Raw genomic sequence first — 23,454 nt, 5'->3', positions numbered from 1 at the left:
TGAGTGTGATACACACCATGTCATCAAACAGCACAGTGAGTATCTGTAGCCCTCTATACAGGCCCACTCACTGATTCCAAGATTGTAGACACCTCTGATGCTAATTAGTTGACACACCATGATTTAACATGTCCCTTTTGTCACATTATTTTCATGGGTACCAACGTTTCAGTCTAGGCCTATTTCATGAGTTTTATTTTTTTTTTTTTAATTCTGTGGCAGCATGGTTGAAAAGCAATGTCTGACTTTAATTTGTTCATTTTCATAGATTTTTGATTTATTGTTACTGGGTAAAATACCAGTTCTTCTAACTAAATTAAAATATAATCAAAAAGTTCATTTTTATCAGCTCCTCAATACAAAAAGTGAAACTCATATTCCAACTTTCCATTAATATGTTTGGATACAGCACTCTGTGAACAGCCAGCTTCTTTAGCAATGACCTTTTGTGGCTTACTCTCCTTGTGGAGTGTGTCAATGGCTGCCTTCTGGACATCTGTCAAGTCAGCAGTCTTCCCCATGATTGTGGAGCCTATTGAAGCAGACTAAGACCTTTTTCAATGCTTAGGAAGCCTTTGCAGGTGTTTTTTGTTATTCTAATTTACTGAGATGATGACTTGTGGGTAGAGTTGAGCGAAACGGGTCGGTCAATTTAAAAAATCGCCGACTTTCGCCAAAGTCGGGTTTCATGAAACGAAACCCGACCATTGCGTGAGGTCGGCCATGAGGTCGGCGACCCGAGCACCAAAGTCGCGTTTCAAATTATGCTTCCAGCGCCTTTTTTCAGCCAATGATGGAGGACGCACACTGTGGGCAACGCGATGACATAAGTAGCGGCCACCACCATCTTAGAGAAGGGCATTGAAGTGATTGGCTGGCTTTGTGTGGCGTCATAGTGGGTATAAAAGGCTGTGACCACCGACCACCATCTTACTTCTGGCGATCTTAGCATAGGGAGAGGTGCTGCTGCTGATTCTGAATAGGGAGAGCGTTAGGCAGGGAAGAAGAGAAAAAAACTGCTTGTGCTGATAGCGCTTTTCACTGTACAGTTAGTGTGCAGTGAAAGAGGAGGATTTCTGCTTTTGTGCAACAGCGCTGGTGGTGATTAGGCTGCATTGTAAGGCTACCTGCTAGCTGCATTGCTGTGTGCATACTGGTGTTCAAACTGCTTTTTTCAAAGCACTCCAACTTTTATTATTTTGTCCTGGTGAGTTACTGAGCGTTCATTTTTTCACAGACCGTATAGCGGTGTACGCTCCTCACACACTACCGTGTACCGGCTGGTATCACAGACAAATAGAAGCTATCTGGGTGTGACTCTGGAAGAAAAAGCCGAGGAGTTTGTCTGTTTTTACAGACCTACACCTTAGGCCGGGGTCACACTAGAGAGGAATACGGACGAGGGAGAGGAGTTAAAAGCAGGCATTACACACGGACCAATGATTCTCTATGGGTTTTCTCCCATCAGCCGTATATTTCTCGTCCGTATTCTACGGTCCGTGCCAATCGCAGCATGCTGCGATTGTCAGCGTACTACGCCCATAGTACGCCAATGCAAGTCTATGGGTGCGCTAAAAATATGCATTACACACGGACCAGATGTGTGACTTGCGAGAAATACGCACCCAGTGTCCTTTAGAAAAGCCGGCAATTCAGTGCGCGATACAGTAAAATCACACTGACAGGTTTTATAACACAAACGAAAAAATAGATATAGACACATAGAATACATATATATATATATATATGTCATTGAGACACATATACAGTGGGGCAAAAAAGTATTTATTCAGTCAGCAATAGTGCAAGTTCCACGACTTAAAAAGATGAGAGGCGTCTGTAATTTACATCATAGGTAGACCTCAACTATGGGAGTTAAACTGAGAAAAAAAAATCCAGAAATCACATTGTCTGTTTTTTTTTCATTTTATTTGCATATTATGGTGGAAAATAAGTATTTGGTCAGAAACAAGCAATCAAGATTTCTGGCTCTCACAGACCTGTAACTTCTTCTTTAAGAGTCTCCTCTTTCCTCCACTCATTACCTGTAGTAATGGCACCTGTTTAAACTTGTTATCAGTATAAAAATACACCTGTGCACACACTCAAACAGTCTGACTCCAAACTCCACTATGGTGAAGACCAAAGAGCTGTCAAAGGACACCAGAAACAAAATTGTAGCCCTGCACCAGGCTGGGAAGACTGAATCTGCAATAGCCAACCAGCTTGGAGTGAAGAAATCAACTGTGGGAGCAATAATTAGAAAATGGAAGACATACAAGACCACTGATAATCTCCCTCGATCTGGTGCTCCACGCAAAATCCCACCCCGTGGGGTCAGAATGATCACAAGAACGGTGAGCAAAAATCCCAGAACCACGCGGGGGGACCTAGTGAATGAACTGCAGAGAGCTGGGACCAATGTAACAAGGCCTACCATAAGTAACACACTACGCCACCATGGACTCAGATCCTGCAGTGCCAGACGTGTCCCACTGCTTAAGCCTGTACATGTCCGGGCCCGTCTGAAGTTTGCTAGAGAGCATTTGGATGATCCAGAGGAGTTTTGGGAGAATGTCCTATGGTCTGGTGAAACCAAACTGGAACTGTTTGGTAGAAACACAACTTGTCATGTTTGGAGGAAAAAGAATACTGAGTTGCATCCATCAAACACCATATCTACTGTAAAGCATGGTGGTGGAAACATCATGCTTTGGGGCTGTTTCTCTGCAAAGGGGCCAGGACGACTGATCCGGGTACATGAAAGAATGAATGGGGCCATGTATCGTGAGATTTTGAGTGCAAACCTCCTTCCATCAGCAAGGGCATTGAATATGAAACGTGGCTGGGTCTTTCAACATGACAATGATCCAAAGCACACCGCCAGGGCAACAAAGGAGTGGCTTCGTAAGAAGCATTTCAAGGTCCTGGAGTGGCCTAGCCAGTCTCCAGATCTCAACCCTATAGAAAACCTTTGGAGGGAGTTGAAAGTCCGTGTTGCCAAGCGAAAAGCCAAAAACATCACTGCTCTAGAGGAGATCTGCATGGAGGAATGGGCCAACATACCAACAACAGTGTGTGGCAACCTTGTGAAGACTTACAGAAAACGTTTGACCTCTGTCATTGCCAACAAAGGATATATCACAAAGTATTGAGATGACATTTTGTTTCTGACCAAATACTTATTTTCCACCATAATATGCAAATAAAATGAAAAAAAAACAGACAATGTGATTTTCTGGATTTTTTTTTCTCAGTTTGTCTCCCATAGTTGAGGTCTACCTATGATGTAAATTACAGACGCCTCTCATCTTTTTAAGTGGTGGAACTTGCACTATTGCTGACTGACTAAATACTTTTTTGCCCCACTGTATATATATATATTTCACAGAGTTCTGACATAGCAGAATAGCCGCTAATTCAATTGTTTTTCATTAGTAATTAGATGAGGGTTGATGTGTAAAATTTGGGAGGTGTAGGTGTTAATTTAAGGGGTTAATTCATTGTTAAAAAATGTGTGGGCTCCCGCATTGACAAATTACCGCGGGAGCCCACACATTTTTTAACAACGAATTAACCCCTTAAATTAACACCTACACCTCCCAAATTTTACACATCAACCCTCATCTAATTACTAATGAAAGACATACAAAAAAAAAAAATGAAATGGTTTACTGTATGTAAACCATGTGTCATTTCATGTCAGGTTGGGGAATGATTTGACAAAAGCCGGCAATTGAATTAGCGGCTATTCTGCTATGTCAGAACTCTGTGAAATATATATATATTTATATATGTGTCTCAATGACATGTATATATATATATATATATATGTATTCTATGTGTCTATATCTATTCTTTCGTTTGTGTTATAAAACCTGTCATAGGGCTCCATTATATGTCCATTTTGCAAGTCGGCAAGAAAATCTCAGCATACGGATGGCATATGGATTACATATGGATGCTTACATGCGCAAAATACGCGACCACACCTTGCTTACGGATGACATACGGATCACTATTTAGGGGTCATTCATCCGTATTATGCCTGTAAACTACAGACCGTATTTTGCGTCGGTTAGTGTGACCCCGGCCTTATAGTGCTGTCCGCTGTTCAAACAGTTTCGTATATCTGCTGTTTGACTACGGTGAAAACTAGACAGAGACAGCGTGTGTCAGTCCCTGTAGAAATAGACAGAGATTGACAATTTTCCATTCAGACATCGTATAGCGGTGTATGATCCTCACACACTACTGTGTACCGGCTGGTATCACGGACAAATAGAAGCTATCTGTGTGTTACTCTGGGAAAAAAAGACGAGGAGTTTGTCCATTTTTCCAGACCTACACCTTAGGCCTCTTTCACACATCAGTATTTTTGAGCAGTATTTCATCAGTACTTGTATGCCAAAACCAGGAATGTCTCCAAAATAAGGAACAGGAGTCAGTCTTTCAATTATATTTTTTCTCGGTAAGTTCCATTCCTGGCTTTGGCATACAAACACTGATGCAAAATACTGACCAAATACTGACGTGTGAATGAGCCTTTAGAGTGCTGTCCGCTTTTCAAACAGTTTCGTATATCTGCTGTTTGATTACGGTGAAAACTAGACAGAGACAGCGTGTCTCAGTCCCTATAGAAATAGACGGAGATTGACAATTTTCCATACAGACATCGTATAGCGGTGTACGATCCTCACACACTACCGTGTACCGGCTGGTATCACGGACAAATAGAAGCTATCTGTGTGTTACTCTAAAAAAAAAAGCCGAGGAGTTTTTCCATTTTTCCAGACCTACACGTTAGAGTGCTGTCCGCTTTTCAAACAGTTTCGTATATCTGCTGTTTGACTACGGTGAAAACTAGACAGAGACAGCGTGTGTCAGTCCATATACAAATAGACGGAGCTTGACAATTTTCCATACACACACCGTATAGAGCTGTCCGATTCTCAAACAGTATTGTATATCTGCCGTTCGCATTACAGTCACATTTATACAGAGTCAGCGTGTGTGTGACACTCCGTAAATACATATACGGAGATTGTTAGTTACACAAAAAACATATACAGCTGTACACTTCTCATACAGTTCCGTATATCTGCTTGTTGGATTACGGTCCAATACATACTGTGAGAGTGTCTGTGACTAACAAAATATATACGTAGATTTATTTTTTTTCATGCACCTTACACAGCTGGACGCTCCTCATACAGTACCATCTCTCTGCTGATATTTTTGGTACATTTTCCCAAACATGAGGAAGTATGGTGGAAGAGTAAGCGGACATGGGCAGGGGGGTGCAGCTGGTACTGATAGTGGTGGTGCATCGGCTGGTTCTGGCAAAAGCACAATAGCAGCTAAGGCAGGAGGTGTTGAGCCTGCGTCATTGTCTGGCCCAAGAAGGCCTGTAAGGTTGCCTTTTCTTGGAGTAGGAAAACCGGTTTTGAAGCCAGAGATTCAGGAACAGGTTTTGGCGTACATTGCCGAAACAGCCACCAGCTCTATTGTCTCCTCTTCTGAACGTTCGAAACCTGCCAGCATCGATTGGGGGAGGAGGGTGACACTGGCAATAGTTCAGATAAGGAGAAGGATCCGCAGCAGGCATTGACATCGCAGCAGCGGTTATCTGGCAGGCCCGTAGCTGTCCAAAAATGTGGACCAAAAACTAAAATAGTTGCAGGACAGCTTGGCCAGATGGTCAACTTAGCACAGCGTGCAAGGCCAGAAAATGTATACCATAATAGGAAGAGTGCATTGTGGCACTTCTTTGTCCAAAATCCTACTGATGAGGCAAAGGTTACCTGTAAGACATGTGGAAGGACCTTTAGCCGAGGTAAACAACTCAGAAATTTGAATGCCAGTTGCATGCATAAGCATGCAAGTGTGGACGGACTACAAAACCTCAGGTAGCACGTGTGTACCTGCTTCGACTCAAGGTAGCCAGAAACGCTACATCACTTCCCCCACTGTAAGACCACCGCCACCGTTAAGCACACCACCAGCACTAAATGTGGAGGTGTCGTTGCAAGGCCAAAGCACTCAGGGAATCACAATGGTTTTGCAACACAACACTGAATCTAGGCCATCACCACCAATACCATCACCAACCTCCTCTCACCCCATCCGGTCCACCGCTACTTCCCCTATATGCAGCTCTCCAGTCCAGCTCACCCTACCAGACACTCTGAGTAGGACAAGAAAGTACTCATCCTCTCATCCGCGTACACTTTGTTTGAATGCCTACATTGCCAAACTAACCTCATTAGAGATGATGCCCCACCGTTTGGTTGAAAGCGAAGCTTTCCGCGACCTCATGGCCTACGCTGTCCCATGCTATGACCTACCCAGTCGGCACTTCTTTTCTCGAAAAGCCATCCCTGCCCTCCACTGGCATGTGAAAGACCGCATTGTCCATGCACTAAAACAGTCAGTGAGTGGAAAGGTGCACCTCACAACAGATGCATGGACCAGTAGGCATGGCCAGGGCCATTACGTGTTCATCACTGCACACTGGGTTAATGTGGTGGATGCAGGCTCCACTGGGGACAGCGGTGGTGGAACAGTGCTGCCTAGCCCATGGTATAGGAAACAGTTGGCTGTAGGCTTTCGCTCCTCCTCCTCCATCAGCGAAAGCTCGTCCACAGAGCGCAGTCGCACGAGCACTCCATCCGCAGCTGGCAGTGTTGCACACGAGGTGTCCCACTATCGAACAGCTAATGGTAAGCGTCAGCAAGCTGTCTTAAAGATGATGTCTTTGGGCGACAACAGACACACCGCGGAGGTACTGGCCGACTACTTGCAGCGACAAACAGAGTCATGGCTGGGCAGTCTACATCTTGAGGCAGGCAAGGTAGTCAGTGATAACGGCCGTAATTTTGTGGCAGCCATAGCCCGTGCAAAACTCACACACACATACCATGCCTGGCTCACACTTTGAACCTGGTGGTGCAATGCTTCCTCAATAATTATCCGGAGTTAACATCCCTGCTCCATAAGGTGCGAAAACTGTGCTCGCACATCCGTCGCTCGACAGTACACTCCAGTCGTATGCAGAATTTGCAGCGACTGCTCCACCTCCCCAAGCACCGCCTAATCATAGAAGCTGCAACAAGGTGGAACTCCACCCTGCACATGGTTGAGAGGCTCCTCACACACTACCGTGTACCGGCTGTTATCACGGACAAATAGAAGCTACCTGTGTGTGACTCTGGAAAAAAAAGCCGAGGAGTTTTTCCGTTTTTCCAGACCTACACCTTAGAGTCCTGTCCGTTTTTCAAACAGTTTCATATATCTGCTGTTTGATTACGGTCAAAACTAGACAGAGACAGCGTGTGTCAGTCCGTATACAAATAGACGGAGCTTGACAATTTTCCATACACACACCGTATAGAGCTGTCCGATTCTCAAACAGTATTGTATATCTGCCGTTCGTATTACAGTCACATTTATACAGAGTCAGCGTGTGTGTGTGACACTCCGTAAATACATATACGGAGATTGTTAGTTACACAAAAAACGTATACAGCTGTACACTTCTGATACAGTTCCGTATATCTGCTTGTTGGATTACGGTCCAATACATACTGTGAGAGCGTCTGTGATTAACATAATATATACGTTGATTTAATTCTTTTAATACACCTTACACAGCTGGACGCTCCTCATACAGTACCATCTCTCTGCTGGTATTTTTGGTACATTTTCCCAAACATGAGGTATGGTGGAAGAGGCCGCGGACATGGGCAGGGGGGCGCAGCTGGTACTGATGGTGGTGGTGCATCGGCTGGTTCTGGCAAAAGCACAATAGCAGCTAAGGCAGGAGGTGTTGAGACTGCGTCATCCTCTGGCCCAAGAAGGCCTGTAAGGTTGCCTTTTCTTGGAGTAGGAAAACCACTTTTAAAGCCAGAGCATCAGGAACATGTTTTGGCGTACATTGCCGAAACAGCCACCAGCTCTATTGCCTCCTCTTCTGAACGTTCGAAACCTGCAAGCACGGAGTCGTCAGTGCAGGGTTCTGGTCAGAAAAAACACCTTTCCTTGTGTCCTTCACCCCCACCAAATGTTAAGGATGCGGCAGCCAACACTTCAGATTACTCTATGGAGCTCTTTTCATATACCATGCCTGGGTTATCCAGTCAAATCCTGAATTCCCCAGTCCAAGATGAATCTGACATGGAGTGCACTGATGCACAGCCACTGCTAGATGATTCTGCTGGTACATTGACCTACAGCACTACATTGCCCTCGAAGTCTATTGAGCCAGAATCTGACCCTGATGAAACTCAGGTGCCCCTTCCCGCATACTATACCACCTTACATGGTGACACAGAGGAAGATAAAGAGGAAGATGCAGATGACTTTGAAGAGGAGGTGATGGATGACCCAGTTTTGGACCCGGATTGGCATCCATTGGGGGAGGAGGGTGGCGCTGGCAATAGTTCAGATAAGGAGAAGGATCCGCAGCAGGCATTGACATCGCAGCAGCGGTTATCTGGCAGGCCTGCAGCTGTCCTACAACGTGGAACAAAAACTAAAAGAGTTGCAGGACAGCTTGACCAGACGGTCAACTTACCACAGCGTGTAAGGCCAGAAAATGTTTACCATAGTAGGATGAGTGCAGTGTGGCACTTCTTTGTCCAAAATCCTACTGAAGAGGCGAAGGTTACCTGTAAGAAGTGCGGAAGGACCTTTAGGTGAGGTAAACAACTCAGAAATTTGAATACCAGTTGCATGCTTAGACATTTAATTAACTTGCTCTTGCAAGCGTGGACGGACTACAAAACCTCAGGTAGCACATGTGCACCTGCTCTGACTGAAGGTAGACAACAATGCTCCATCGCTTCCCCCACTGTAAGTCCACCGCCACCGTTAAGCACACCACCAGCACTAAATGTGGAGGTGTCGTCGCAAGGCCAAAGCACTCAGGGAATCACAATTGTTTTTCAACACAACACTGAATCTAGGCCATCACCAGCCACACCATCACCACCCCCCTCTCACTCCATCCGGTCCACCGCTACTTCCCCCATATGCAGCTCTTCAGTCCAGCTCACCCTACCAGACACTCTGAGTAGGACAAGAAAGTACTCATCCTCTCATCCGCGTACACTTTGTTTGAACGCCTACAGATGGTGCTAAGATGTAGCTATGGCCTGTCCTGCTGGCCTCTACCTTCAGATGATCAATGGCTACCATTTGAAATGGACGTCAACTTACAAGCGGATGCAGTGGTGGTTTATGATCACCTTTCACAGTTGTGATAGTCACAGACGTGTGACATTCCTGCCACCATTTTTCAATGTCTCCTCTCATGCCAATCCAATAGAATCGCCTACGGCCTGTGGCTTCTGTTCTTTGCACTCCAAAATGACCAGACACATCATGATAGGCAGAGAGGACCATGTGTACATCTCTCCCTGTGATCACAATTTAATGGAGACGAGTAATGGTGATGTGATCCACGCTACTGCGATAAAGCAATCCTTTCTTCACAAAGAACCTTTTTCGCTTTCTCCACAGACACAGTAATTGAGGGTCTGCATTGCCTCTGCAACATCTACTGGGAGGTTTTCCCGCGATGAGTAATTCCAAAACTTCTGGTAACACTCGACTTTCCGTCTGTACTTGTATCCATGTAGTTTCCAGTAGCAGAGAGTCTGGACTGGCTTACTGAGATTGAAATATATACGAAAATTTAAAAGTACCACAACACTGTCTACTGGTGTACGCTTTGAATACCTTTCCCTTTTTCTACTTTTTTAATTCTGGTGTAATACATAGTGAGCCTGTGAGTGTCTGTGTCTGACTCCGGAAGTATAGACGGAAATTTACCCCTAGACTGGATACACCTGGTATGTGCTGATACAGTACCTTGGTTCAAAAATTTGTATTACGGTATCATCTGTAGGATAACCAACTGGGGGGGACCCTCTTCTTGCCGCAGATAAACACAAGATTGAGACAGAGTTTGTATTGAACAGGTCCGTTTTTGTTGCCCATCCTTCTGTCGACCACAGCAATTCACCACAGCCGTTGCACATTTCTCTGTACACAGGCCCCGGTACCTTCACTTCCTTTGCTACTATAATCGTGGCGTCCTCTGTGGCTCTTCCACTGGGGCTGCCCTATGCCCATCCACTACAGCACTTCACAAGTCTGAGCACACCGTCCGTATGATAGCCCCAGGCCATCTTCGTCTGCGGCTACCGTCCTCTGGGCCACCCCCCTTGTGACCGCCTCAACTGTCAGTCCTCTCTGGAGCGTTTCCACTGTCTCTATTTCATCAGCAGAACTTCCTCTTTACTGTGCTCCCTTCGCTGACTGACTCTTCCAGAAACTTCCCTCAGCCTTTTATAATTCCAGTTCTGGTAACTCCGCCCACCATCACCTGACAGTTTCTCTGACCAATGGCAGTTATTCAGTCCCACTCCTACACTCTCCACTGCCCTCCAATGGGCATGCTAAAACACTGCACCCTTTCTCTTTATCTTAGCGGTTTCACACCTACACTGCGCTACACCTCTGCTACTCACTACAGGCTGGTTTGTCTGTCAGTCCACCTTCCCTACATCATCCATAGTGAGTGAGCGTGTGTGGGTTGCGCCTTCTATATATATGGTGAATCGGAGATACCAATTTTTACACTATACTCGATACAGCTTGTATCTTGTTATACAGTACCTTTGACATTTAGCATTACGGTCAAATCCGCACTGAGTAAGCGTCTGAGAGTGACTACGGGACTATTTATATGGAGATTTCAATTGTACCCTAAAATATATATACTTGCTATCTTGTTATCCAGTACCTTTTTTACAACATTTTTTATTATGGTCAAATCCAGACTGAGTGAGCGTCTGAGGGTGACTTCAGAAATATATACCGAGATTTTCAGTTTGGCCAACACTGTATACAGCTGTACGCTTCTGATACAGTACCATATATCTGCTGGTATTTTGGGTCCATTTTCCAAAACATGAGGAAGTATGGTGGAAGAGGACGCGGATGTGGGCGTGGGGGGCCACCTGGTACTGATGGTGGTGGTGCATCTGCTGGTAGTGCCAGCCGTGATAAAGATCACTAGATCGAAACGCGTTGCTTTGGCTGTATATATTTGGAGTAAAATAAAAGTCAGAGGGTATAAAAGTCACATTTTTAAAGGGATTTTTTAGACTCTAGACAAATTTCTGCAGTCACTGTGCGAGTGGGTGGTGCAAATCACAGCTGTCAACTCGATTCTCATTCGCTTCTCTCAGGTCTCGTAATCGCCTACTCTCACCTGAAATACAGGGGAATAGTGATGGTCGGCATAAAGAGTGACTGCAGAAATTAATCTGGAGCGCAGGAAACCACTTTTTTTTTTAAATTCGTTTCTTAAACCATAAGCAGTTTTACAGTACACACATTTAGTACAAGATGTTAAGCTTGATACAAAATATATATGTTCAAATATCATGTAGACGTGAAACATAATGTGTGCATCAATTGTGTGTAAATAAAGCAAACATAATATCAATTGAATCACAGTAGTATTGTGTTAATGCACCAGTAGTGAAACCTGCCTGGCTTCTAAACCCTACTTACATCTACCAAAAAATAAACATAAACCATTCCGCAGCCTACTTCTATATAATGAGCAGTTTACTGTGCGATATCTCCGCTCTGCAAAGTAAGGTGAGAGGAGTTCCACCTCTCCAAAATCTTTTTGAATTTACCTGGGCACCCTCTATTTTGGTACAGTGTACGTTCATATGGGATAATCGAATTTACTAGAGTGATCCAGGACCCAAGAGAGGGAGGTGAATTCCCCATCCACCGTAATGCTAGTATCTTCCGTGCCATGAACAGTGTCCCCGTAGAAAAATCCAAACATAATGACCCCATGTCTCCTCATTGCACACTCCAAACAGACAGATCAGTGGCTCAAGGGGAACTGGGGTTTGTACCAAGGATGTTAATAATGACGTCACCCCTCTCCAATATTGCACAACAACAGGACAACTCCAGATCATATGAAATAAGTCTGCATCCATTGAATGATATCTCAAACATTCCGATGACGAGTATCGGCCCATCTTAAAGAGTCGAATTGGGGTCAAATATGATTGATTAATAATATACAGTTATACAGTTGTATCATCCTGTTGTTGGCAGACGGAGACACCCAAATTGGTGACTCCAGGATTTCTTCCCATTCCTCACTCTGTGTATCAGGGATGAGCCCCTCACATTTCGTTCTTAACGGAATCTAAGGTACATTCTGTCCCCACTGACAACATATATGTATATAGTGAGGAGATGAGACCTTGAGGGCCTTGTGACTTGAGGATCCCTATCAAGGGTAGAGACGAAATGGCATCACTTATATTTAGACTTCTCACATGCGATTGAAAAGCTGACCTTAGTTGTAAATAACGGAAGAACTGGGATCTCGGAACACCTCGATCAGCCTGTAATTGCTCAAAGGACACCAAAGTACCATGATCGTATAGATCACCTATCTTAGAGACACTGTACTGTACCCAGAACTCGGTGGATGGATGTTCACATAGCACCGGGAGGTAGTCATTATTCCACAGGGGCATTTCAGCTATACTATCCCCAAATCTAACCACCCCCTTAATCTGTCTTCATATCGATCGAGCCAGACGGAGCAGAGGCAACAGTCTCGAGACATTTATTTTCCTCATTTCCAAAAAACCCAGTGGGCAACCAGTCCCTGCAGCATGAAGTAGATGACTCTCAGAATTCGGGAGGTGACCTCCAGGCATCCATGTACTTATAGCCTTGGCCTGTCCAGCTAGATAATATAAAAAGAAATCGGGTAACGCCGCCCCTCCTCCCCTCTTGGGCCTCTGCAGAGTGGTTAGTTTGAGTTTAGGCCTGGCTTTCCCCCAAATAAAGGATGTGGTTTGGGAATTTAGATTAGCAAAAAAGGATTTGGGCACCACTACCGCACTATGTTGAAGAAAGTAGATAAGCTTGGGGAGTAATATCATTTTAATTAAATTAACACGTCCGGCTACAGACAGTGGAAGTTTACCCCAAATCGCGAATTTACCTTTAACCGTCTCCAGCAATGGTTGTATATTGAGTTGTAAATCAAATTTACTACCCTTAGAGATATAAACACCCAAATATTTAAAACTGGTTACAATGGGCAGTAAGGAGAGAGTTTCAAGTCGTGGCATTGGAGCATGGGAAAGAGGCACCAAAGCGGATTTCTCCCAATTTATGTATAAGCCAGAATATTTACTAAATTTATTTATGGTAGTGATCACTCTTGTTAGGGTCTCCTCTGCTTTGTCCATAAATATCACCATATCGTCAGCATATAGGCCTATGGTATCCGTTCGACCTGCTATTTCTATACCAGCAATATCAGGGGAGGATCTTATACGAATTGCCAACGCCTCAATAGCAAGAGCAAAAAGGGTCGGGGAAAGAGGACACCCCTGACGAGTTCCCCTATGCAGTGAGAATGATTCAGATATGGAGTTATTTACGATGACCCGGGCCTTGGGCTTCATGTATAAGACATTGACCCATTTTTGGAATCTATCTCCAAACCCGTACCTCTGCAAACATGCACGGAGAAAAGGCCATTCAAGCGAGTCAAAGGCCTTGGCCGCATCTAGTGATGCCAATGCCCATTCATTATCTGGTACCAGAGAGCTATATTAGACCACTGACTGGACACGTCTGATATTCATGGAAGTGCTCTTACCCGGCATAAAACCTGTCTGATCAGGGTGTACAAGATCTAATATAACTGAATTTACTCTTTTGGCCAAAATTTTTGTCAAAATTTTATAATCCACATTTACTAGTGATATAGGCTTGTAAGATCCACAATCTAAAGGGTCTTTCCCCTCCTTTTTAAGAACTATTATATTGGCCTCATAAAAGGACTCTGGCATGCATCCCCCCTCCCAAATCCTAAGAAACACTGTCAACAAAACTGGCGCCAGTATATCCTGATATTTCCTATATAACTCCACAGGGAACCCATTCGGCCCAGGGGCCTTCCCGGAGGCCATGTCTTTTATGGCATCCTCTACCTCCTCCAGAGTAAACTCAGCATCCATAAAGGCCTGTTGGGAAGGAATTATCCGTCTTAGAATTGTACAATGAACCATAATAATCAGAAAAGCATTTTAGTATCTCCTCAGTTGACGAAACCAACGTACCACCTGAATCACGGATTTGTAGAATTGTGTTAGTTGCATTATGCTGTCGTACTAAGTAAGCCAGAAACTTACTCGCCTGATTCCCCATTTCAAAATAAGACTGCCGGACAAAAAATAATTTACGCTTCGTCTTGGTGTCAGTGTATTGAGCATATAACCTTTGAGCGGTCAGCCATTCTACCTCATTACTGTTAGCTTGATCCGATGTATATGCTGCCTCCGAGTACTTCAGACGTCGCTCCATCTCGCCATCCTCCTCCGATGTCACCCGCTTAATGTGAGAAATCGTAGAGGATAGACAGCCCCGTAGATAGACTTTGAGAGCATCCCAAAATACATTAATATTTCGGGGTTCGGGGTGGGACGAGACGAAGCAACGTAACTGATCTATCGTTCTATCAGGGGGTGTTATCAACTTCAGCCAAAAAGGATTCAGCTTCCATGCTATCCTATTAGTCAATGGCCCATATTTAAGCTTGAGAATATTTGGACTATGATCCGAAATCCCCCTGCCTCCATGTTTAATATCATCCACCCACGCCGCCAGACTGCTGGACCCAAAAATGTAGTCTATGCGAGACAGTGAACGTTTGGTGGAGGAATGTTAAGTGTACTCCCTTGTCTCTGGATGGCGGATTCTCCATAGATCTAGCCACCCACTACCCGCCATGAATTGTGACAGTTGGGATGTGCCCGGGGGGGACCCCACCCTGTATTCCATCACCCAGTCTCAATTTATCAAGATGGTTGTTCATGACCAAATTAAAATCTCCCATACAGATGACTTGTGTGTCTGGGTAATTTAAAGCAAAGCTCAATGCCTTCTGAACAATTGATATATTGGCCGGAGGGGGATTGTAAATACAAAGAATGACATATTTCTGAGAGTTAATTAGCGCGTGTACGAACACAAATCGTCCCTCGGGATCTCTCCGGGCCTCCCCGGCCTCCCACCGAACATCCTTATGAATTAACAGAGAAACTCCCCTTGAGTAGCTGGTGTGAAAAGCATGTATAAACCATTGCACCCACGGTTTCTGTACCCACCGAACTGTACCTCTAGTCAGGTGCGTCTCTGCCAGGGCCACAATGTGAGGACAGTAATGTCTGATTTGTGAGAACACCTTAATTTTCTTTCGAGGGGTTTTTTATGCCTCTTACATTCCAGGTCATACAAATCAGGGGATCCCCCATGGGACCGCAGCCACTCAATCGCCTCCGCCGGATCTGTATAAAATACGGAGGAACCCTCATGGACAACTTGGAGCCGGGCCGGATATATCATCGAATATACAATGTTCCTGTCTCTGAGTCGCCTCTTGACCTCGGAGAACTGCGCCCATTGCTTCTGCAGCTCCACGGAGAAATCTGGAAAGATGGAAACGACAGCATTGTTGTATTTAATAGGGCTTTTCAGGCATGCAAGACGCAATGTGGTATCTCTGTCCTTGCAGTTGAACAGGCGTGCCAGGAATGGTCGAGGTGGGGCCCCCGGAGGCAGGGGTCTTGTAGGGACCCTGTGAGCTCTTTCAGCGGCGAACATTGAGGAGAATTCATCCCCCAGGGAGGTCTTAAGCCAATCCTCCAGAAACTGCTCAGGATGCTGACATTCCGAGCGCTCAGGTAGTCCAACAATACGCATATTATTCCGGTGCATTCTGTTTTCTAAATCATCCGCTTTCTGCTTCCAAGCATTCATGGAGCCTGCCACCTTCGTTAATTTAGTCTCCATAGGTGCAATGGTATCTTCCACCTTAGACACCCTCGTCTCCACCTCCGTAATGCGCCCCTTCATGGTCTGCATATCCTGACAGAGTCTCCCCACCTCTGTGTAAACATCCTCAATTTTCTCCGTCAGGGATGTGCTGGTCAATGAGATAGCCTGCATCAACTGCTCAGATGCCTGTTTAAGGGTCAGTTCTTCCTGTTCCATCTCCTCCTTGCCCCCAGACTGGCGATTTTTGCGCTGAACTTGAGAGGATGTGCTCCTATTATGCCGCGCACCTTCAGCGGGGTCAGGTCTAGCAAACTCCTTCAATTTTTCCGCCGCTCCCGCCCCTTTAAGTCGGCTCATGATTGTCTGCGGTGCGTTCTGCTGAAACAATTGAAACTTGTAATCCAGGTATTACCCACTACAGATGGGAATCACAGCTGGCTGGCAACAGTTAAATATGGCTCAGGCTACAGAGGGATGCCTGAGGGATTACACGGACGGCAGCCAGGCACAATTCAAATGATCTTTATGGCCCAGGGAGGGAGGGGGGTCCCGCAGAGGCAGCTGCAGTGGGGGAGGATGCACAGGGCCTCCCTTAATGATGGCGCAAGCCGGCACAGTGAGCGGGTAAGAAGAGAGGGATACCACTCGGGGCCCGTTTTTCCAGGGCACTCACCACGCCCTCCCTCAGGTTGTCAGCCAGTTTTCTTCACTGCCCGGCGGCGGTGCAGCAGTGGGAAGCCGGCGCTGCAGCTCTCAGCAGCTGAGCCATGCGCCCAAGATGGCCGCCACCTCATGGGGGAACCAGCCACCCACTTCTATCTCCCCCGCCGCCCGCTCCTAAAAGCCGTCTCCTGACCTGCCACGGAGTGCCCAGGGGGTCCCGGCGTCCAAAGGGGTCCAGCCAGCCGCAAGTAAGTCGCCAGGAGAGGGTCTAGGGATCAGGATTTGTCAGGATTAAGAGGAGCTCTCTTCACCAGCGTCCTCTCTCCCGTTCACGGCATAGCCACGCCCCAGGAAACCACTTTAATACTTTTTTTAAATAAATGTCACAAATCATCAAATACCATTGACATATTGACATATTTGTTATCATTGTAATTTAAACAACCCATACACTACAGTGAATAGAAAATTCACTGTAAATGGTAAATGGCATAAAAAATGTCCTGATTGTTTTTTTAATACATTAAACCCATAAAAAAGTTAATACAAATGTAACCCCTAACCGCGTGTTTGACAAAATGGCACTTTTAACAAAACGACAGCTTGACTTGTAAAAAACTTACAGTGAAGCTTACATAAAGATTAAAAGGTTATGGCTGTTACATCTATGAATGAGTGAACAATAAAAATAGTCTAGATGTCTGAACAAATGCATCACAAAAAATGTGCAGTGTATACCCAGGTGGGCCTGATGGGGGTGGACACCAGGTGCGAATCCTGCAAGGTGACCCTTCACTGTCAGTGTCTGACCTGTCACAGATAATAGTGTATATATAATAAAGTACACAAGAAAAATAAATCTTTGGGCAATACCCTGAATTTTCATCTCATTGCCATTGATGCTAGAGTACGAGACATGGTCTACAGTACTCAACATTACATTTACTCTATGAAGATCACAGTTGTAAGTTGCATATTAGAAAAGTCATTTATGAAATGTTCACATCTCATATCGAGAAACGCATTTCAAAATAAATAATTCTGTAACCTTGGTGATTTGCTTGTAATAAGTGTTATATTCTCAGGCCCAACATTCACACATTTATGTTGCCTCTTTATACTTGTAATTTACTATATGAACTGTATGTTGGAGGTCTTGATGTCATTCATATTCATTTTACCTTCAGGCCGAGCATTTAGTAACCACCGTTGGGCTGAGGGAACATATTCCGGTTTCATATGTTGGTCCAATACCTGTTTAAAAGATATAAAATGTTATGTACAGTGAATGATGATAACTGTGCTGCTTTCTTCAACTAAAGTGAACCCCTCTTTCTCTATCAACCAAGAATAAAATAGAAAATATGGAGATCGGGACAGGCCATATAGGTCAAACAGCAAGGTTTTAGGTGCAAGCCAGACATTGAAAGGGGGCGGCTCATTAGGGTGTTTATGCCAGAAACCTGGCAAAAACACCATAATAATTCCCAATATTTTTCTGCAACATGGCATATTGCGACTTTTAGCATTTACCCACCAGTCCTGGCCAGCTACGTCAATATGGGCGTCGGTGGTGTATAGGTAGGATGTCCGCCCGTCAAATTCATCATAAGTTACACCACTAAAGTGGAGTAGTATATACCATAGATGTAGACCAGCTCGAGGTTGGCGTACATTTCTGGCAACTACAGAATGTAGATATCATGAATTAGGTCAGTCTACTTAGGTGAGAGCTTCAATAATGACTCTCCAAAAATGCATCTTTAGTCTAGGCACATGGATAAAACATAAAATCTTCTCTATTGAATATTGAGTAAAATCATGTTGTAAAAAGTTATATCATGAAATGAGGCATGAAGACGGATTTTATGATGTTACTCTGTTACATGTTTTTGTTCAACATTTGATAAAGAAGATTTTATGTTTTACCCATGTGGCTGGACTAAAGATGAATTTTTGGATTTTCATTGGAACACAGGAACATGGTCCGTGCCTTGAATTAAACCTATCTACACCCGATGAGCTGGTACGCACTTTGGTTTTTGGTCTTAAAGAATCATCCTCTATGTCCTTTCTTTTAAGTACTCTTGACATAAATTGGCATAGTGACCATAATGCATGTCCTAACATATCCCCCCCCTTCCTCAAGAGATGCCCCCTGGTACACTTATTGTAACAGGAAATTACAGTAAAAGTCAGGTAAGCTGCTAGGTATAATTAAATGGAAAATCAGGAATTACAATGTGAAAATTTTCTGTTACCGTATCTATTTTACGAAAATATCAAAACTCTTACCTGGTTGAGTAAATTCTTCTTTGCTCTTGGATCCTCATTCATTGCTTGATTGTCACTTACAAACCTTATCATATTCATTAATGCAGAATAGTCTGTATTTATCATAAGAAGAATGGACAGTTTAGTAAATATATAAATAATTAAAAAGGATGAGTAGCTGAAGATTTGGAAAAGCATTAAAGCATAAAATGAGAACTAAATAGTTATTAAGAGATATACGGATCTACAGTAGGAATGGATAGGTACAGAGGAGATAGGAGTGGATAGGTAGAACAGTAACAGAAGAAACAGATGGATAAACTACTATGGAAACAGATTAGATTCGTAATGGTATTAAAAAATAATATGATAGGATGTAAAAGAATAAGAAAAAATGGATTACAAAATATAACGTTATAAAGCAACAGATAGGATAGGAATGACTAAAGGCCCCGTCTCACATAGCGAGATCGTTAGCGAGATCGCTGAAACATCACAGATTTTGTGGCACATCTGCGACCTCGCCAGCGATCTCGCTACGTGTGACACATAGCGGCGACCGCCCCCCCCCGCTGGATATCGCTGATCGTGCTCGAATGTCCTGGGCCATTTTTTGATCATTGGCATCCCGCTGGCCAGCGCGCATCGATGTGTTTGACGCCGACGAGCGACCTCGTTGGCGACGCAGAACTCATGGACGCAGGCGTGAGTTGTCAGAATAGCTGCTGTGTGACAAGGTCCCGATGGCCGCCGAGGTCGTTATATGGATCGCCGAATCGTTGCTGCATCGTTGAGTATATCTGCCTGTTTGACAGCTTACTAGCGACCATGTAGCGACGCACCAGCGATCCTTACCAGGTCATATCATTGTCGGGATCGCGGGAGCGTCGCTATGTGTAACGGGACCCTAAGATTGGAGATGATGGAGGATTAGATGAATTGAGAAAGGATGAAAGAATAAAGGACAGCATAGTTTAGGTGTAAATTAGGATGAATAGGAAAGGAATATGCATAGAATAGGAATAGAATGAATATACTGTAAATGGCTAGTATAGGCAGAGATACAATACTATAGAGAAATAATTATGAAAAAATAAGATAGAAATATATTTGATAAGCCCAGATAGGCATAGAACAAATGGAATTTACTGGATGGATAGGAAAGGACAGGTAGAAATTAAATGCATATTAAAAGAACCAATAGTTTAGAAAGAGAAATCATTAGGTAAGACCAAATATGATATGAAATGCTGTAAATGGCGAGGAATAGAATGGACAAAATAAGAACATATTCAGTGGTGCTTGAAAGTTTGTAAGCTCTCCAAAAACTTTTTTTTTTTTTGCATATTTTTGATCCAAAACTGCATGAGATTTTTTGACACACATCTTAAAAGTACTGTGGATGAAAGAAAACCAAATAAAACAGAGGAGTCAAACATAGTAGACTTTGTCATTTTTTAAATGAGGAAAGTTATCCATTATCAAATGTCACTGACTGGCAAAAGTATGTGACCTTTTAGGACTACAAGATAATTTGAAGGTGAAATTAGAACTTGGTGTTTCTAATCGATGGGGAGACCATCAGGTGTGAATGGGTGAGGTATTTTATATAAAGAACAGAGATCTAACAAAGTCTGATCTGCACAACAGATGTTTGTTGAAGAGTATCACTTGCACAAATAAATGAGATTTCTGAGGATCTTAGAAGAGTTGTTGATGCTCATTAGGCTGGAAAAGCTTACTTCAGTACCATCTCTAAAAAGTTTGGACTCCACCAATCCACAATCATGCAATTTTTATATAAATGGAGGATATTGAAGAACGTTATTACCCTTCCCATTAGAGGTCAACCAGCAAAGATCATTTCAAGAGCAAGGTCACAAAATAACCCAAGGTAACCTGTAAGCAGCTAAAGGCCTGTCTCACATTTGGATAATTTTAACATTTGTGAGTCCACCATCATGAGAGCACTGAACAACAATGGTGTAAATGGCAGGATTCCAAGAAGAAAGCCATTGTGCATAAAAGAAAAACTAGCTACTTATCTGGAGTCTGCTAAAGATCACCTGGACAAGCCAGAAGATTATAGGTACATTTTTTTCTGTGGATGGATGAGACCAGAATAAAGCTTTTCTAAAGAGGAAATGTTTTGTTTGAAGACAGAAAACACTGTATTACAAAATAAAAAACATCTTAGAATTTGTGAAACATGGTAATGGTAGTATCATGGTTTGGGCCTATTTTGCTGGATCTGGGACACAAAGGTTCATCATTATTAATTAATTCTGAATTATATCAGCAAATTCTGAAGGAAATTGTCAGGAGATCTGTCCATGAGCTGATGCTCAAATGAATGTGGGTCATGCAGCAAGAAATTTAAGCTTCATGGGACTGTAGCCAACCTCCCTGGACATGGCTGCAGGAGGACAATTGATGACAAATCAAAGAGATGGATAACATAAATGGTAACAAAAGAGCCCAGAAAAACAGAATAATGGTGAACTTCAAGCTGAAGGAACATCAGTGTCAGATCGCACCATCCGTCGTTGTATGAGCCAAAGTAAACTTCAAGGGAGATGACATAGGAAGACACAATAGTTGAAAAAAAAAATCATATAAAAAGCCAGACTGGAATTTGCCAAACTACATTTTGACAAGCTACAAAGCTTCTTATAGAATTTCCTATGAACAGATGAGACAAAAATGGAACTTTTTGGCAAGGCACATCAGTTCTATGTTCACAGATGGAAAAATGAAGTACCGGTATATCAAGAAAAGAACACTGTCCCTACTGTGAAATATGGAGGAGGCTCTGTTATGTTCTGGGGCTGCTTTGCTGTATCTGGCACAGGGTGTCTAAAATCTGTGCAGGGTACAATGAAATCTCAAGACTATCAAGGGATTCTAGAGAGAAATGTGCTGCCCAGTGTCAGAAAGCTTGGTCTCAGTCGTTGGTCATGGGTCTTGCAACAGGATAATGACCCAAAACACGCAGCTAAAAACACCCAAAAATGGCTAAGAGGAAAACATTGGACTATTCTGAAGTGGCCTTCTATGAGCCCTGACCTACATCCTATTGAGCATCTTTGGAAAGAGCTGAAACATGCCATCTGGAAAAGGCAACCTTCAAACACAAGATAACTGGAGCAGTTTGCTCTTGAGGAGTGGGCCAAAATACCATGCTGACATGAGGGAAATGCTTTTTACTATTATTTTTGCATGGTATATCTATCTGGATTAAAGGGAAATTCATTTAAAGTTTGAAAATTACTAAATTTTGTCATATTGACACTAATGTTCCTTGAGCTTGAAGTTCACCTTTACTCTGTTTAGAATTTTTTCTGGGCTCTTTCGATACCTTTCGTATTATCCATCTCTTTGATTTGGCATCAATTTTCCTTCTACGGCCATGTCCAGGGAGGTTGGCTACAGTCCATGGAGCTTAAATTCCTGAATAATATGTGCAACTGTAGTCACAGGAAGATCAAGCTGCTTGGAAATGGTCTTATAGCTTTTACCTTTAACATGTTTGTCTATAATTTTCTTTCTAATATCCTGAGACAACTTTTTCCTTCGCTTCCTCTGGTCCATGTTGAGTGTGATACACACCTTGTCACCAAGCAGTACAGTGAGTATCTGTAGCCCTCTATACAGGCCCACTCACTGATTCCAAGATTGTAGATACCTGTGATGCTAATTAGTGGACACACTTTGGTTTAACAAGTCCCTTTTGTTACATTATTTTCAGGGGTACCAACATTTCTGTCCAGGTCTATTTCATACCTTTTATTTTTTTTTTTTTAATTCTGTGGAAGCATGGTTAAAAAGCAATGTCTGACTTTCATTTGCTCATTTTCATAGATTTTTGATTTATTATTACTTTTGTCAGATTCAAGTTATTTCTGTGACCGTTGTGAGTTTTTCTGTCATTAAACGAGGGGTATCAATAATTTTGATCATGTGTGTAGTTTTAACTCATAGAAAAATTTAACAAATTTACACAATGACTTCGGAGAACAGACACAGGCTTCACATGTCCTTAAGGGCATCACGACTACCACAGATTATCCTATGCCAGAACTGTGCCCGTCTCTATCTCACATCTGACTTCCAACTTACTGAGCCCACTGAGGCCTCTTTCACACATCCGTATATCTCCGGTACCGGAAAAACAAGTACTGGAGATATCCGTGTCCTTGTGTGTACTCCGTGTGGCACACGTGTGGCAACCGTGTGCCGCACACAGACAGCCTTCGGGGAAGAAGTGCTACTGTAAGCGCTGTTCCCCGGCGGCTGGTGCGGAAGCCGGTTGTCATCATTCTCCCCTGCCCGTTGGCAGGGCAGGGGAGAATGACAGCTGGCTTCAGCACCTTCCACTGGGGAACAGTGCAAGTGCTTACAGTAGCGCTTCTTCCCCGGCGGCCGTCCGTGCACACGGAGGACATCAATGTGTGTTCTCTGTGTGCACGTGTGAGGGACGTTTTGCCGTCTGTGATGACAGCAAAAAACGGACATGTCAGTATGATTTGCCCACGGACACACGGTCTGTGGAAACACACTGCCATGTGCATGGACCCATTCATTTGAATGGGTCTACGTGTGTGCGTG

General features: G+C 43.7%; 1 protein-coding gene across 2 annotated transcripts in view; it reads right to left on the bottom strand.

Annotated features, from left to right (window-relative positions):
* The window catches only part of LOC141089670 (uncharacterized), a 52,252-nt gene that overhangs the window by 11,511 nt on the left and 17,287 nt on the right, over positions 1-23,454 (bottom strand). Inside the window, exons 5-7 of one of the 2 annotated variants that reach the window (XM_073576149.1) lie at positions 18,868-18,959; positions 17,754-17,826; positions 15,240-15,560 (exon numbers count right to left, since the gene is read on the bottom strand). In XM_073576149.1, the coding sequence (XP_073432250.1) occupies positions 15,256-15,560; positions 17,754-17,826; positions 18,868-18,959 (470 nt within the window). In that variant the 3' untranslated portion in view covers positions 15,240-15,255. The remainder of the gene's footprint in view (positions 1-15,239; positions 15,561-17,753; positions 17,827-18,867; positions 18,960-23,454) is intronic. The other variant, XM_073576153.1, reaches the window with a different exon arrangement.

This window comes from Dendrobates tinctorius, unplaced genomic scaffold (assembly GCF_039654945.1).
Source record: "Dendrobates tinctorius isolate UK_male_01 unplaced genomic scaffold, ASM3965494v1 ptg000008l, whole genome shotgun sequence".
NCBI classification, from domain to species: domain Eukaryota; kingdom Metazoa; phylum Chordata; class Amphibia; order Anura; family Dendrobatidae; genus Dendrobates; species Dendrobates tinctorius.
This window is presented reverse-complemented; position numbering and strand designations above follow the sequence as displayed.